The sequence below is a fragment of the Eretmochelys imbricata genome, chromosome 15 (assembly GCF_965152235.1).
Source record: "Eretmochelys imbricata isolate rEreImb1 chromosome 15, rEreImb1.hap1, whole genome shotgun sequence".
Lineage (NCBI taxonomy): Eukaryota > Metazoa > Chordata > Testudines > Cheloniidae > Eretmochelys > Eretmochelys imbricata.
In genome coordinates this window covers 26,949,341-26,963,699 of record NC_135586.1, presented here as the reverse complement: position 1 = coordinate 26,963,699, position 14,359 = coordinate 26,949,341, and the positions used below count along the sequence as shown (strand labels likewise).

The 14,359-nt window shown below is 41.8% G+C and overlaps 1 protein-coding gene across 4 annotated transcripts in view; it reads right to left on the bottom strand.

Annotated features, from left to right (window-relative positions):
* Positions 1-1,422: 1,422 nt before the first annotated feature.
* MLXIP (MLX interacting protein) overlaps positions 1,423-14,359 on the bottom strand; it is a 76,553-nt gene continuing 63,616 nt past the window's right edge. Inside the window, exons 14-17 of one of the 4 annotated variants that reach the window (XM_077834620.1) lie at positions 13,313-13,440; positions 12,127-12,250; positions 9,268-9,397; positions 1,423-8,335 (exon numbers count right to left, since the gene is read on the bottom strand). In XM_077834620.1, coding sequence (XP_077690746.1) covers positions 8,214-8,335; positions 9,268-9,397; positions 12,127-12,250; positions 13,313-13,440 — 504 coding nt within the window. In that variant the 3' untranslated portion in view covers positions 1,423-8,213. Of the gene's footprint in view, positions 8,336-9,267; positions 9,398-12,126; positions 12,282-13,312; positions 13,441-14,359 lie in introns of those variants that run through there. The other 3 variants (XR_013348031.1, XR_013348030.1, XM_077834621.1) reach the window with 3 other exon arrangements.

Below are 14,359 nucleotides of genomic sequence, written 5' to 3'. Positions count from 1 at the left end.
CCATAACTCCTGAGGTGTCCACACTGGCAAGGCACTTAGATCGCCTGGACTCCGTGGCTGGAGCGCCTCTGGTAATCCACCTCCATAAGAAGCATAAAGCTTGCTGCGTCCGGGCTGTAGTGCCGGTGTGTCCGTGCGGATGAGGTGTTGCATTACTGGGCTGTGATTGGCCTCTGGAAACATCCCATAATCCCCTGGGCATTGTTTTGAACTCTGCTGCAGGCATGCGGCTATCCCCTTTCAAAGCTCCGTTTCTGACAGCCCGCATGCTTATCTGCTCCTGGACACAAAGCAAACCATTACTATGGAATGCTCTGGCTGCAGATGCAGGTGTGTGTGAGAGGCGTGGGGTGGGGGCTGATGTTGGGTTTCCCTCTTTCCCCTGCCGCTGGCTGAACTTACAAGATAGCATGCTGACACACTGTCCCCCAAAACACACTGTCTCTCCCCCCCACACTTGAAAAGCAGCTGGCAATCTAGTAGGATGCCCATGGAACAATGGGACTGGGAAACCTACATCATGGGATGCTGTACCTGCCCCATTAGGCATTGCAAACCCTTCCCAAAACACACTGCAGCCGCTTGTACACTGGGACAGTGACCGCAATGCACGGCTCTCTGTGGCATTGCAAGAGCCGCTCATGGGGACATGCTCCACGGTCACAAGGAGCACAGTGTGAACACACAGCAGCGCTTTCCCTGGTGCTGTCTCCGAGGCCTGGTTTAACTCCCGGCGCTCTACATCTGCAAGTGTAGACATAGCCTATGTTTCTAGTGGTTGATTGCTGAGATCACCTCAAACGTGACCTGACTCAGTGTAACTGATGCGGTGACATTTGTCTTTGTTTGCAGATCTGAAATGGTACCTGAGGTGTGGACGACTCCATTCATCTCAATGGCTGCTGACTCAAGACACCCAGTGATAACACTTTAAATGTCAGCATTGTTAAGAATTTCACTGCTCATCCCCGCAGGTAAGAAAGGAGAGAGATTATGACTTTCTGTACAATCTATTGCGAGTTCCAGCTCCTTTTGGCACTACCAGTGAGTAAGGTTGGAAGATGCCACCATTTTTCACCTCCTCCAATCAAGAAGCCAAGCCTCAGGAGCATAGCAGAGCCCCAAGGGGCATTTAGGCCCCCACAAGCAGCCAAGTTCCAGTAGCTTAGAGCAGATGAGCCTCACAAAGAGGAAGTCAAGCCTCAAAAAAAAAAGGGGGAGGGGGGATTTGGGAGAGCTGAGCACAAGGCACTCAGAACATGATCACATCTGCGCAGCTATGGTGAGGGGCATTTCATGTGGACAGAACTTCTTTTGTAGGTGGAGCTGCTCTCCTTCTCTTCTCTCCCCCCTCCCCACCCCATGAGCCCTGGCTATATAAAGGCAGTACAAAATTTAAAAGTGAACACACTAAGAGCGGAGTTTTCTTCCAAAAAATAACATTTATTGTTTTGGTTGTAAATATAAAATTGCATTGCACATTTAACAGAGCTGCATGACAAATGCTGCATATCAGTAGCGCAGCAGATGTTGTGTCCTACAATAGAACAGAAAACCTTATACAACAAGGCCAAAGCAAGAGCACATCTGAAGCCCGTGTTCTTCCGAGAGTTTATGTAACAAAAAAATCAAATCCATTCATTTAAAAAAATACCTGTAGCAAATTTTTATGGCAGCACAGGAAGCACTTTGTCCAATGTATCATTAAAGAGGAGGAGGAGGAGGAGGAGGAGGATTGCTTCGGGCGCTCACTTACTTTGTCTTAACATTTTATTCATGCGTATGAGCTGTGCTTTAAGTTCAGAATAAAAACAATTCCAACAGCCATGAGACCATTATATTAAAATGCCTTGGTATGTTGCTTTGTAACCATACCGGGTTTTACATATCTGTCCAAAACCTACCTGTGTGCTTGCAGTCTTGCAATGCAAAACAGCATGACACCTGTTTAATAAAGAAGAAAAATGGAGAGCAGGTGCCCCAATCAAAGTCAATGGGAACAGGGCTGAGGGAGGAAGGGGCCTTGCTGCAGAAAACTGTTATGAAACACATGCACCCACATAGTAGACAAAAATTACTGGAGGCAAGCAATGGGCAGGCCAAATCCTGCAGTCGTTACCCCACCAAATATCTTACTCGAGTCAGAAGAAGTTAAGGGCACTCGGCAACTTGCCGATTGGGCCCTAAGACTACGTGATTTAGTGGCAACAGTACTTTGATCATTTTACTTTATCTTGGTGTATAATCAAAAGTAGAAGCAGGCACTGGAAATAAAGTGTAGATAACACCAGACAAATTATTCAGAACTGTCCTGATACTGAATAGTCAATTCCCCGCCCCCCCCCCCCCCCAGTAGCTTTCAACTGGAACCAGCAGGTCAATAATTAACCATCCCAAGAATAGGCAGAAAAGATGGAACTGCTTCCCAGTAATCTGAACTACAAAAGCTTTATGCTGCTGACTGTTTCTGCTATTACCCAGAAATGCCACTGTCACTAAATATTATAACTGCTCTCAAACCGCTGCCTGATCTCACAGAGGCTTTTGGTTTTAAAACCAAACACACGTACTGGAATGTCAAACTCTGGGGCTGCAAACTAAATGGATTCACTCAAGCTGGCAAGACACTGCTTAGCAGTGTGACCTCGCTGGTCTTTGCCTTTTCAAGCACTTACAGATGCACAGAGATCTAGCAGAAAGCTGGTGCCTGGAGACTCTGGGGTATTACTGGACTTTTTTGTGCACATTTCCCACAATCAAGTAATTTTCACAGTCCCAGATTCTAAGGGTCATATCATCCCCTGGTCAGAAGGGCACACAGAGGGCCCAGGAAGCTCCACTATATTCAGGATTTTCAACAGATCATCCTGTTGGGAGCAGGGGATGGCTGAACTGAGATGCACCAAACCTGTAGTACCCTAATAAGGCCTGGTCTGCACTTACAAATTAGATCAACCTTGGTACGTTGCTCAGGGCTGTGAAGAATTTTGCGCTCTGTGTGACGTAGTTAGGTTGACCTAATTCCCAGTACAGACATAGGTAGGTTGATGGGAGAATTCTTCCATCGACTTAGCTACGGGCTCTCAGAAAGGTGGATTAGCCACAGTGACTGGAAAACCCCCTTCCCTCAATGTAGGAAACGTCTACACGAGTGCTCGCAGTGCAGACATTGCCTCAGCTCTGTGAGAAAATCTCCAGGAGCTTGGGGCACTCACAGAGCGCAGGAATAGTCACACGCAGACTCAGCACATCTACGCTTGTCCACACAGCTCCCTTCCAGCAGCTGATACAGAGAGTCTCCCTGCAGGGGGTATTTCTCTAGGGGACGGGAAAGCCATGGCAGAGCCTGCCAATAGACCCAGTATTATCTCCCACAAAGAAATCCCAACAGTTCTGTGAGGGGATCGTGCTGCCAAGAGTATCTCTTGTCCCCATCCCTGCGGTGCTCTTGCTCCCTCAACCTCAGCTAGTTTCTGTTTTTTTCTGCCCATGACTGTGCTGTTGGCAGGAAGCATAAGGCCCTAAGAGAACTACAGTAGCTGATGTGTTGGGTTACAGAGATGTACAGAGTTTAAGGGCGGAAGGGACCATTAGATCATCTAGTACAGTGGTTCTCAAACTTTGAAAATCCAAGGACCCCCAAATCACCTGCTCAGTCCCAAGCCCTGCCTGCACTCACCCCTGACCCTCCTCTTCCCTGCCTCTTTCTGCCCCCTCCCTGTGCAGCCTGTCCCACTCTTCCCCCTCCCTCCCAGTGCCTCCTGCACACTGGGGAACAGTTCCCTGATGTGCAGGAGGTGGTGGGAGGAGTTGATCAGCAGGGCCCATGGACCCCAGTTTGAGAAATGCTGATCTAGTACATCACAGGCCATTATTTCACCCAGATACCCCTGTAATGATTTGGGTCTGAGTAAAGCATAACTTGTGTTTGGCTTTTAGGGAAGCTAAAAATGAATCTGAGCACTACAGATTCTTGGAAACCAATCTACAACATGAAGCCACTGAAGGCGAGGTAGACCGTAGGTGTCACCTGAAATTCTCTGTAAACTGCAACAGATAGTGGGGACTGGTTGAGAGCCTGCATCTGTTTGTTGCCACACAGAACTGAATTGAAACTCGTTAAACTGAGGCAGAGTGTGACTGCTCTGGGCAGAAATCATCTTTTTGAAAGATGTGTTATTTAAACCCCTTAGCTGGTGAGCAGAAATAGAATACAAAGTTCAAGCTTATAGCAGAGATTTACACCGCAATTCATATAAATTGGGTCAATCTTTTTTCATAACAGTATTTTGCGATCTAAAGAAAAGCTCTGTAGAAATACTAACTGCTTTACAAAAGATGAAGTATCATCCCCATTTTACAGAGGAAGAAACTGAGGCAGATGTAAGTGACTAGGCCCACAGCAAAACAGTGGCAGAGCCAGGAATTAAACCAAGGTCTGTAAACTCCCAGTCCAGTTTTCAGTGCCCCCAATAAGCACTGTCACGATAAAACCTGTAGTCTGAAATAAACAAACGAGAGTTCAGATTTACAGAAATTAGGTGGCAAAGGGTTCTCAGAATTATAAACCTCCACTAAGGGGCAAGATCTTATTGTTCAAATCTCCATGCGTCATGGGTATTTGTTCAACTCAAAAGATTTAGGAAAGCAGATGATTTCTGGTAAATGCCAGACAGAATGAAAAGTCTGTATTCTTTTTTCTTCTCCCTCGTACACTTTTCCCCTTCCTCACTGCCAAAGTCAGCAATTTTTAATAAAAAAAAAAAAACGATAAAGTGCTGCCGATCTTTGCACAGCAAGCAGAACAGTTTTGTGTCCGTTTCCCCTGCAACTAACGATACACACCCTATCTGTCCCATTTTAATCTATTCAGCTATGCAGTGAGACTCGATGGTTTTTAGCAAACTTCTAGATAAAAAAAAGTGGTAACCTGATAACTTTAAGCAGCTCAGTCACAATATCCTTTCATGTTCCTTTAGGCTACCAATGCAGTCAATGCGAGTCCTTCTATTGATTTCAATGGGAGTTGGGACTGAACTCTTTAGGGTCTGATCCAAAGCTCCTGGAAGTCAGCAGAAAGACTTCCACTGACTTCAATGAGCTTTCTAACAGGCTCTTAGTACATCTTGGGTATTGAGGGAAAGATTGATTATGATCGCACCTCACATTGTCTTCAATGCAATTACTCCCAATTTACACTGGGATGAGGTAAGAACTAGGCACAATATCTACCATGCAGACTGGAGACAACTTCACCTGATACATATTTTAACATGCAAATATATATATATCAATAAGGTAGGTGTGTAAATGAGGAAGTTGGGGGGGAACCCAGCTAATCACTGTGTCAGATTTTGTTAGAAGTTCAAGATCATTGATAAAATGAAGGCTGAATATAGGCATCGATAGAAAAGATCTTACATTTATATAGCACCATTTATTCAGATGGATACCAAACAATATTGCTTATTTTACTAATAGATTGTACTGCATATCTAGGCCTGAGTATATATGTAGAAAAGCCACTTCACCGCTTACCAACCACCTCTGTGTACTATTTCAATAAAGTCTAGGCCTACATTTTCAAAGGGCCTTCAACTACTATCCCTACAGCTGTGACTGAAGTTTTTCTACAGCTGCAAAAATCTCAGAGATGTGTGTGTGAAGTTTAGGTATATAAATGCATAGCAAAATGTCTCTTGATTTGCATGCACAAATGCCATTTCCACCATAACTGATGTTCGGCATATGCAAAAACTCAGCTGTGAAAAGTTGAGAATGCAAAAACTCAGGACAGGGAAATCCTGCAGTTTGTTTCACAGGTAACTTTTGAAAGCCTGACCCTCCAAATGGAAAGTTATGTGGCAGAGAAAGTGAAGAGTTGCTTCCTAATGTAAAATCCCTGAAAATATTTTAGAATGTATAATATCAAATTATTTTCAGTCTGCTCTCTAACTAAACACTGTCAGCGTACCAGACCTGCCCATCTCAATGCAGCTTGCTTGTGAAACTGGAAGGAAAGGTACCAAGGGAAGATATCAGGTGGCTTTACCTGGATTGTTAACATGGTTCCTAATAACTTCTCTCTAGAAAATAGTGGAATTGTCAGGGTTATTAATAAGTTGTGCTGAGTTTAATGATTTATTTTTCTGCCATGAAAACTGACCTGAGAGTTTGGTAAACTTCTGGGATCTCAAATTTTGAACGAGATACAAAATACAGTCAATGGCCTGAAGGCTCAATTCTTTTGCAGATGAAGTTAATTCATGCAGTGGAACAAAAAACCAAACAAAAACACTCAGACGTGTAATCACATTATTGGAGTTACCCGTCACTGTGAAAGCAGACACTGCTAGGCATTTCTCTAGCTGTGCACAGTACAGCTCTCCGCTTAGGTGGTTATATGCTAGTAGCTAAGCAACAAATCACTTAGTTTTTCACAGTGCATTGGAAAGCAGGAGCTCAGATACCAGAGTGATGAGTGCCGCATCAGAACCTCAACAGAAGACTTAAGCTTTACATCGTGCCTCTACTTTCAGGTCAAGGGGGTTGGCTATCAAGGATCATGTTTTTAGTAGACTTCATTACAGCGATGCAGCAGAGTAACTTGTTACCCACAAGCCAAACCCTGTCCCCAGCACACAGGCTGAGAGCAACACTGGTGGGCAAGGTGCTGTGCAAAGGCACTGGCAAGGAACAAACCCCAAAGCTGGGAAGGCTTGAAGCGTAAATCTTCTGCTCCAGCTTTGCTCCAATCAAAGAGAGTCAGTTTTGCAGACTCTCCATGACATGAGCTATGGAGAAGGCACTGCAAGAGAAGGCCTACAAATCATGGGTCAAGAGTCTCCAGGTTTATGCCCATACTCCTCCTAATTCGCCAATGGCAGATACATACACCCTGCCCCACTTAGATTAATCCTAATGTGGACAGGAACAATCTGCATGAGGTACTGTTGGCCAGAAGTTGCTAGCACTATGGTGACGAACACATTGCTAGTGAACAGTGAAGCTCAGACCCATCTATAGTTATGTCAGACGCTTACTGTGCCAGTCACAGTGAATAAAATCACATTTCAGATATCAAACAAGCTGTGTTCTAAGTTTTATGTTGGATGCAAGCCTCCTCTTAAAGATTGACAACCGTGACCTAAATCTTTCAAGAGTTTAGGACTTAGGGCAGGGATACTGAAGCTGGGGAAACAGGCAAAGAAGATACAGGAGTGAGGGATAGCTTATGAGTACATATGGATTGATCTAATTTCTGTGACAACATAAATGCCAACTTCCTAGCATTACAAACTCAGTTTCTGTCTCTAAAGCATTACAGCATCATCTGTGCACATGTGTTATGATGGAGAGTTCAACTCTGCAGCATGTAAGAAAAAATAGTTTACAGTTTAAGCCTGTATGGAAATTCATGTCTATATTTACAAGTAAAAAATTCACACAAATTAAAGAAATTGTTCTCTTGTACTTGCCAAACTGTCCTGCTATGCACTTGTACTGCCTAAATCAGGAAAAAAAAAGTTCTACGAAAACATCTGCTACTTTATTTGCTAGGAAATAAAGCATACCCACCAAATGATCACATACAAATAATATACTGAACTAAAATAAAGATACATACACAACCTGAGATTTTAATTCTAGTATTTTACCATGATTTTGTATCTTTGATTAACTTTTTTCTCCTTTGGTTATTAATATGTTGATCATTCTTTTTATCATCTTTTTTACTGTTCAAGTAACACAACAAAGAAATTGAACTGCAGGTAATAAAATGAAAAAGCACAGTACCTTTCATGAAATCAGATGTGCATTTCCCTTTAACAAATTGTTCCTAGGTGTAGTGAATTTACACCTTGTTTAGTACTTAAAGTCATTTTATGCAAAGATGTTCACTGTGTATTTATTCATGCTTCATTGATGGAGATTTTTTTTATTGCTGAATGCAGGACCCTAGCCTACTTATGTATCTGAGGTTGGCATTCTCACTTAACTGAACCTAACAGGTACTGAAGAGGAAGCCAAGCATTAGACAATGTTGCATTGTATCTCTACATGTTCAGAAGCCAGAGGCAAAATGCCCTGAACAATGTCCTACATGATAGAGAGAATCCTTTCTAAAGTGCACGAACTGTAAGGAGACTCATAAGTCTGTGAGGCTGGGATGTTCTTCACGTCTTGTATAGGTAACTCATCATTTGTGGTTGTTAGGTTTCCCCAGCTGTTTTGTTGATCTTACAAACTGCCTCAGTGGCTTGCTCTGGCAGGCGTGATGGATCTGACAGAATCGAGGTGGTTATACTGAGATGCCGAAGGGTGTTCAGCACCACTGGAATAAAGGGCCAGAAAAGAATCAAGGAGAACAATTAGTCTGATTGCAAACAGATTCACGTAGTACACAGTGAAGTTACAGCAGGGATAAATGATCTATTATAGATTCATAGATACTAAGGTCAGAAGGGACTATTACGATCATCAAGTCCGACCTCCTGCACAACGCAGGTCACAGAATCTCATCCACCCACTCCTGCAAAAAATCTCTCACCTATGTCTGAGCTATTGAAGTCCTCAAATCGTGGTTTAAAGACTTCAAGGAGCAGAGAATCCTCCAGCAAGTACAGATACACGGATATTCGTGCAGTACACACGGAGCCTCAACAATGCAACGTCAAAGACATTGAAGCGCAATGACTTTGCTGGAAGGACAATGTTTACAAAGTGGAGATCTAGTATTTTGACTGCACGTTTCAACAAAATCCCAACTTGTTCCAATATAGACTGTATTATTTTGCAGTATTAACCACAGATATGAACTTGCTGCTTCATAATGGAGGAGGATTGAGAAACTGGCATCAGCTTCAATCACCCCCAAACTTCACAGGCATTTGAAAGCTAAGCACAAATTCAAACATCTTCTATCTTCATAACAAGACAAACCACTCTCCTGACCCCTACGCCATCTCAAGAGTGTTTGAAATCTGGATTAAAATGTTGTGGCTTGAATCTATATTTAATTTCTGGTCTCTACAAACAAAAGTTAAATTATTTTCTCTCCTTGGTGCTAACAAGAAATGCTCAAAGTGAATTTCACTGGCAGCAACAACAGTTCTTAATTTTCCATTGCAACAATGCAAGAGGGTTGAAAAAACCCACATCTTATATCATGCCTTCCTTCCCTTTCCCATGCTGAATTTCCAAGAGGAAACTGTATGGTAACAACTATTATAGTATTAAATTACCACTGGTTAGAACTCTACTTACTTGGCCTCAGAACAGGGAGCGAACAATGCTGATCCAGCCAAGCCATTGCGGTCTGGTTCAGATCCTCTAAACTAGTCGTAGACACCATTCCATTGAAGGACTCAAACAGTGGCTTAATGATAATACTAAACTGCAAATCATTGAGGGTTAAGGGGAAAAAAAGAGGAGCACAGAGCATCTTAATAAAAAAACAACAACCATTAATAGTTCAATGTAAGTGGGAAACAGAAGGCATCTAAATGGACTTCAACCAGCAAAGGGACACTAACATTTAAAGAAACATTTCTCCCTGGGATATTAAAATAAAACAACAACATCTAATATCAGTGCTCTTCACCTATGTTGTTTGTCTACTTTAGTAATTCATTCTGTATGAACAGTGAAATTAGACTCATCAATTTACGGTCACTTTCAATGCTTGGTCCCCATGCACTAGCATCATGCTGTAGAATTTGGATTGCAAATAACAAAGGAACATTTAAAAGAAATCACGAAAAATGTTTCTAGTCCTAGTAGTTTGTGTCCCTCCTTTTTATTATACTGTTATAAAAAGATGCAGCTAGCCCTAGACACAGCCTATGAAACCGTGGGACATTCCACTCTGGGGGACACCTCTTCTGATCAGAATCCTTTGGCAACCAGTGCTAACAGCAGAAAGCTATAGACATGCTTTAGGGATTCCTCCCATTAACTCCTCTAACCTGAAGGATGGGCACTGTGATGGCTACAACCCTACTAGAAAAGGAGGACTGGACAGGATTCTCACATTGTAATGAGCTAAAAGATATTGAGCAACATAGGATCATTCTCTCCTGCTCGCAGAAGGCTGCATCCTTTAAAGCACAATTTAGCCTCCACTGGCCCCATGTAGCAGTGACTGGGAGCAGATATCAAATCAGGGTCTCCTATATCACAGCTGAAATGTTCACTACGCTTGACCTACAAAGCAATTTGTTATGATGATGTTTGAATAATTCTAGAACAAAAACAACCTGCCCCCAACTAAATCAAAACTTAAAATCAAACCAGCTCGTGAAATATGTACCCACGGAACTTATCCAGGGCTTTAAAGATAGTTCAGTTCTATGATCAATGGGCCTGACAATCTACCACTATCTTTAGATCTTCTGATAACAGTAAAAAAAAAAAATTTCCAATTCCATCAAAGCGTGGAAGTATGGCATAAACAAGTCTCAACATTGTAATATGCTCCTGGGTACCCTCCAACACTAATGGCCAAGATCAATCTAATTATTTCCTGTTATGCTTAAAGGGACTGCCTGAGCTTACACCCCCTTGTAAAATGACTGGAAAAGTAATGTAACAGGCTACTCTTCAGCTATCTCTTCCAGCCCAAGATCAGCTTACTCATCTCCCTCCTTTACGTAGCAGAAACTATTAAGGGATTTTCAGATTTATGTTATGAACCTCCTTCACTGCTTTACAGTCATTTTACCATGGTGAAAACAGTTTTCATTCATCATCATGATGGCTGACTATGGGCACAGATAGCCTCCTAAGCTTTCACTGGACAGTATTCTGGAAAATGTCACTGTGTCCTGAGAATTAAACCCAATTGCTAAAAAGGAACTTGGAGGCATAACCGGCTGTGAGAGGTGGTTTGCTGAGAGTATTATTCACTCCCTTCAAGGTCCCTGCTGCAAACTGCCTAAAACAATAGCTCTGATAAACGTAAACTGTCCAGTTCATCTCAGTGAGGCATTAACTCTGAAACCTCATGATGCCAATTTAGATCCCCACAACCATTTTACTGCTGAACATTTAGGAGAAATATCCAACTATCCCAAATTGCCTCCCATATCTTCCTGAGTGCAAAAAGTTCCAATTGCCTCCTACTGAGCTGCCAAAACTCCCAGCTTCCTCCCTGACAACTTTTATAATGCTCTTAAGCCTTTTTAAAACCAAATTCTGCAGGAGTTGAACATTTTGGAGGAGTATAAAATATAATAACCAATTAAGCAACACATGGGATATTGTCCTTAGTTGATCAATAATTTTCACAGTTAAATCAATTGCAAAGAACTATTTTTCTACTTTCTCTGAAGCTGCTCCAGTGTGAGGTACATACTAGAATGCTGCAAAATCCTTGGGCCTTTCCCACAGATGCTAGGTCAAACTTGCTGTGTAGAGCACAGGGGAGTCTTCCCCAAAAGTGTTGCACAATCTGACTAAGGGACAGAATCCTTTAAATACTGGTGAATATAAACCAAAATAATATCTTAGCTTTCTCTTAAAGTGTCTGCAACTCAACGTAGCAGCCAGTGCAGGAGAACCAGAAAGAGAAACTGACCAGTCTGGTTCACTGTACAGTACGAGTGCAGGGCAAAAAGAAAACCACATAAATGGTGAAAAGCACATGTGATTTTATTAAAATTAAATTTTAATAATCTCAGTAGTTATCAGTAAGGAATTGATTATTTAAATATCACCTATCTTAACAGTGGCCTTTTCTAAAAAATGAACAGACGAGCTATAACCTCAGGGACAGTATTCACTAAACTTTAACAGGTTTTAAACCATAATAACGAATAGTAATAATACTTTGCACTCCTACAGCACCTTCCTTCCAAACCTCTTGAAAAGCTTTACATACATTAATGGATTTATACCTCAATACCCTGTGAAGCAGGGAAATATTATTCGCATTTTACAGATGAGAAAATGGAGGAACAGAGTTACTTAAGTGACTGGCTAAAAGGCACAGCATCAGTTATTGGCAGAGCTGAGATTAGAATCTAGTGTTCCTAACTCTCAGTCCTATTCTCCAGTCACAAGCCTATAGGGATTTAGTGCTTTTTTGATACAAATTTAATGTACAGTAGCACAGTGAAAGGATACAATCCAGAACTTCCAGTTCTGGAGGGTCCTGTTTCTCATGTACTCATCGAACATACTCCGCATGTGATCAAATCTCTGTCGTGTTATGGGAACCCCGGTAGCAGGGAGCTGCTGTTGACAAGAACTGAAGAAAAAGGCCAGAGCTCAAAATCTCTCTGCAAAAAGGAGATATTTCTCTTGCAAACCAAACACTAATACAGGACAAGCACTAAACATCAGTACCATAGGACTGATGCTGCCTATTAGGAGGTAATCCACTAAAATGAAGAGGACAAACCTCATTCATTAATGTGTATTGTATAACACTGTTTTCCTATCAGTTTTGTCCATATCCATTTAGCAAAGCGAATTTTCAAGCTGCTAAGCTTTTATTATTACAAATAATAGTGCTAAAAGCAAAGTAAAACATCTAACAACGTAATTCTGAGGGCCCACTTAGAAAGGAATAAAAACTCTAAAACTAGCAGTCAGATAAGAAAAACACTAATATTTTCTTCAAATTCCCATGATTTTAGGACACAGCCCAAATTAAAGGATTAATTTAAAATCAGCTAAATGGAGTTTATCAACTCCTACAAATATAATTTATTGCTTTCCTCAAAACCCTAATTACATAACAGAACACTTAACAAGTCTGTAGATGAAAAGCACTACAGACCACAAAATGGTTTAAAATTGGGTAATGATAGCTACCTTCCACTGTATAGCTGGGGAAACTGAGGCACAGAACTATTAAAGTGACTTTCCCAAGGTCACACGGGAAGTCAGTCTCAGAGCCAGGAAGATATCCCTGCACACTGACTCTCAATCCTGTGCTCTATTCACTGGACATTATTTCTTCCAATAATGAAAGATTACATATAAAAGGACATAAGGGACATGATTTCTGATCAACCGTACAATACAGCTTTGAACACAATGCTCCCTGACCACTTCTCAGAAGTGGGCCATTTTTGGTGCTACCACCATATGCACCAATACTCAGAGCCCACTGAAGCCTACTGACGCTCATCCTATTGTGACTTTGCTTTTTCATTGGGATCCACGGATTTTTTTCTCCTCTTCAATGCCCCGCTGCCATTTACGCTAATATTTGGTGCAGACACCCAATGTTATTACCCAAAGAAATGCTCCCCATGCTCTGGTCATTATGGAAAAAAGGTAACAATACCCCCCAAAACCTCACATGATGGCAGTGTTTAGCTCCTCAATCTCCTCCCGAAGGCGCCTGGTTTCCTCTTGTGACTGCATTCTCTCCTGCTGTAGTTTAGCGATATATTCCACAGTCTTCTGGAGCGTGATTGCGTGGCTGATCTGTACCGAAGACAAACACAAAGTTGACTTTCTGGAGTTGATCTAAACAGCCTAAGAGTTTGACCCAAACCAAATATAGCACCTACAGAAGCATTTCTGCCCCTTTATCACATTCCTTATCCACCCTGGTAAGGCACTTTGGGATTGGCAGATGAAAAGTGCTACAGAAGAGCAATTAACCAGTTAGGTATTTATCCTCACTCTTATTAGCACTGGAAAAGTGAAAGATGCATGTGTGGCAACTTGCCTTCTCTTCCCCAGATTGGATTTTGACTACTTTCTCAATGGCAATGTTTAAACTGTTTGTTAACCACTTTCCCCCTTAACAAGTATTCATAATTATTTATGGGGTGTGTGATGTCTTCTTTGATATGTTTCACATGTTACTAAAAGTTGTATGTTAAAGAGATAATTTAGAACATTTGATTCTAAAGGGTTTGGCGTTTTCTCATTATCATTAAACAGATGGGAATGTGGTCTAGCGGTTATTAAAGGGGACAAACAGCATTACTGACTTCTATTCTAGGATCTGCCTCTGTGTGCACCTTTGACAGGATAGCAATAAATAAGATCTACAATTATTATAATCCATTAAAATTGTTTCAATAAATAAAATAAGACGTTATATCGGTGAGCCCCCCTCACTTTGACTCAAATCAATCCATCCTGGGCTTTAAGCAGGTCACAATCTTTCTGTGCTACAGTTTACCTATCTGTCAAATTTGTACATGACCTGCCTCGTAGTGGTGTTGTGAAGATTAAGGAACGTTTGTAAAATACTCTTGAGATGGCAGAGGAAAGGAACCATATACACTAAGCTCAAAGCATTATCATGCTGTACCTATGATCAAGTATCTGTTACTGAAGCTCCAGGAGCAAAGAGGACTGCACTGCCCAGTTTCCTTTCTTTCCCCCTTGG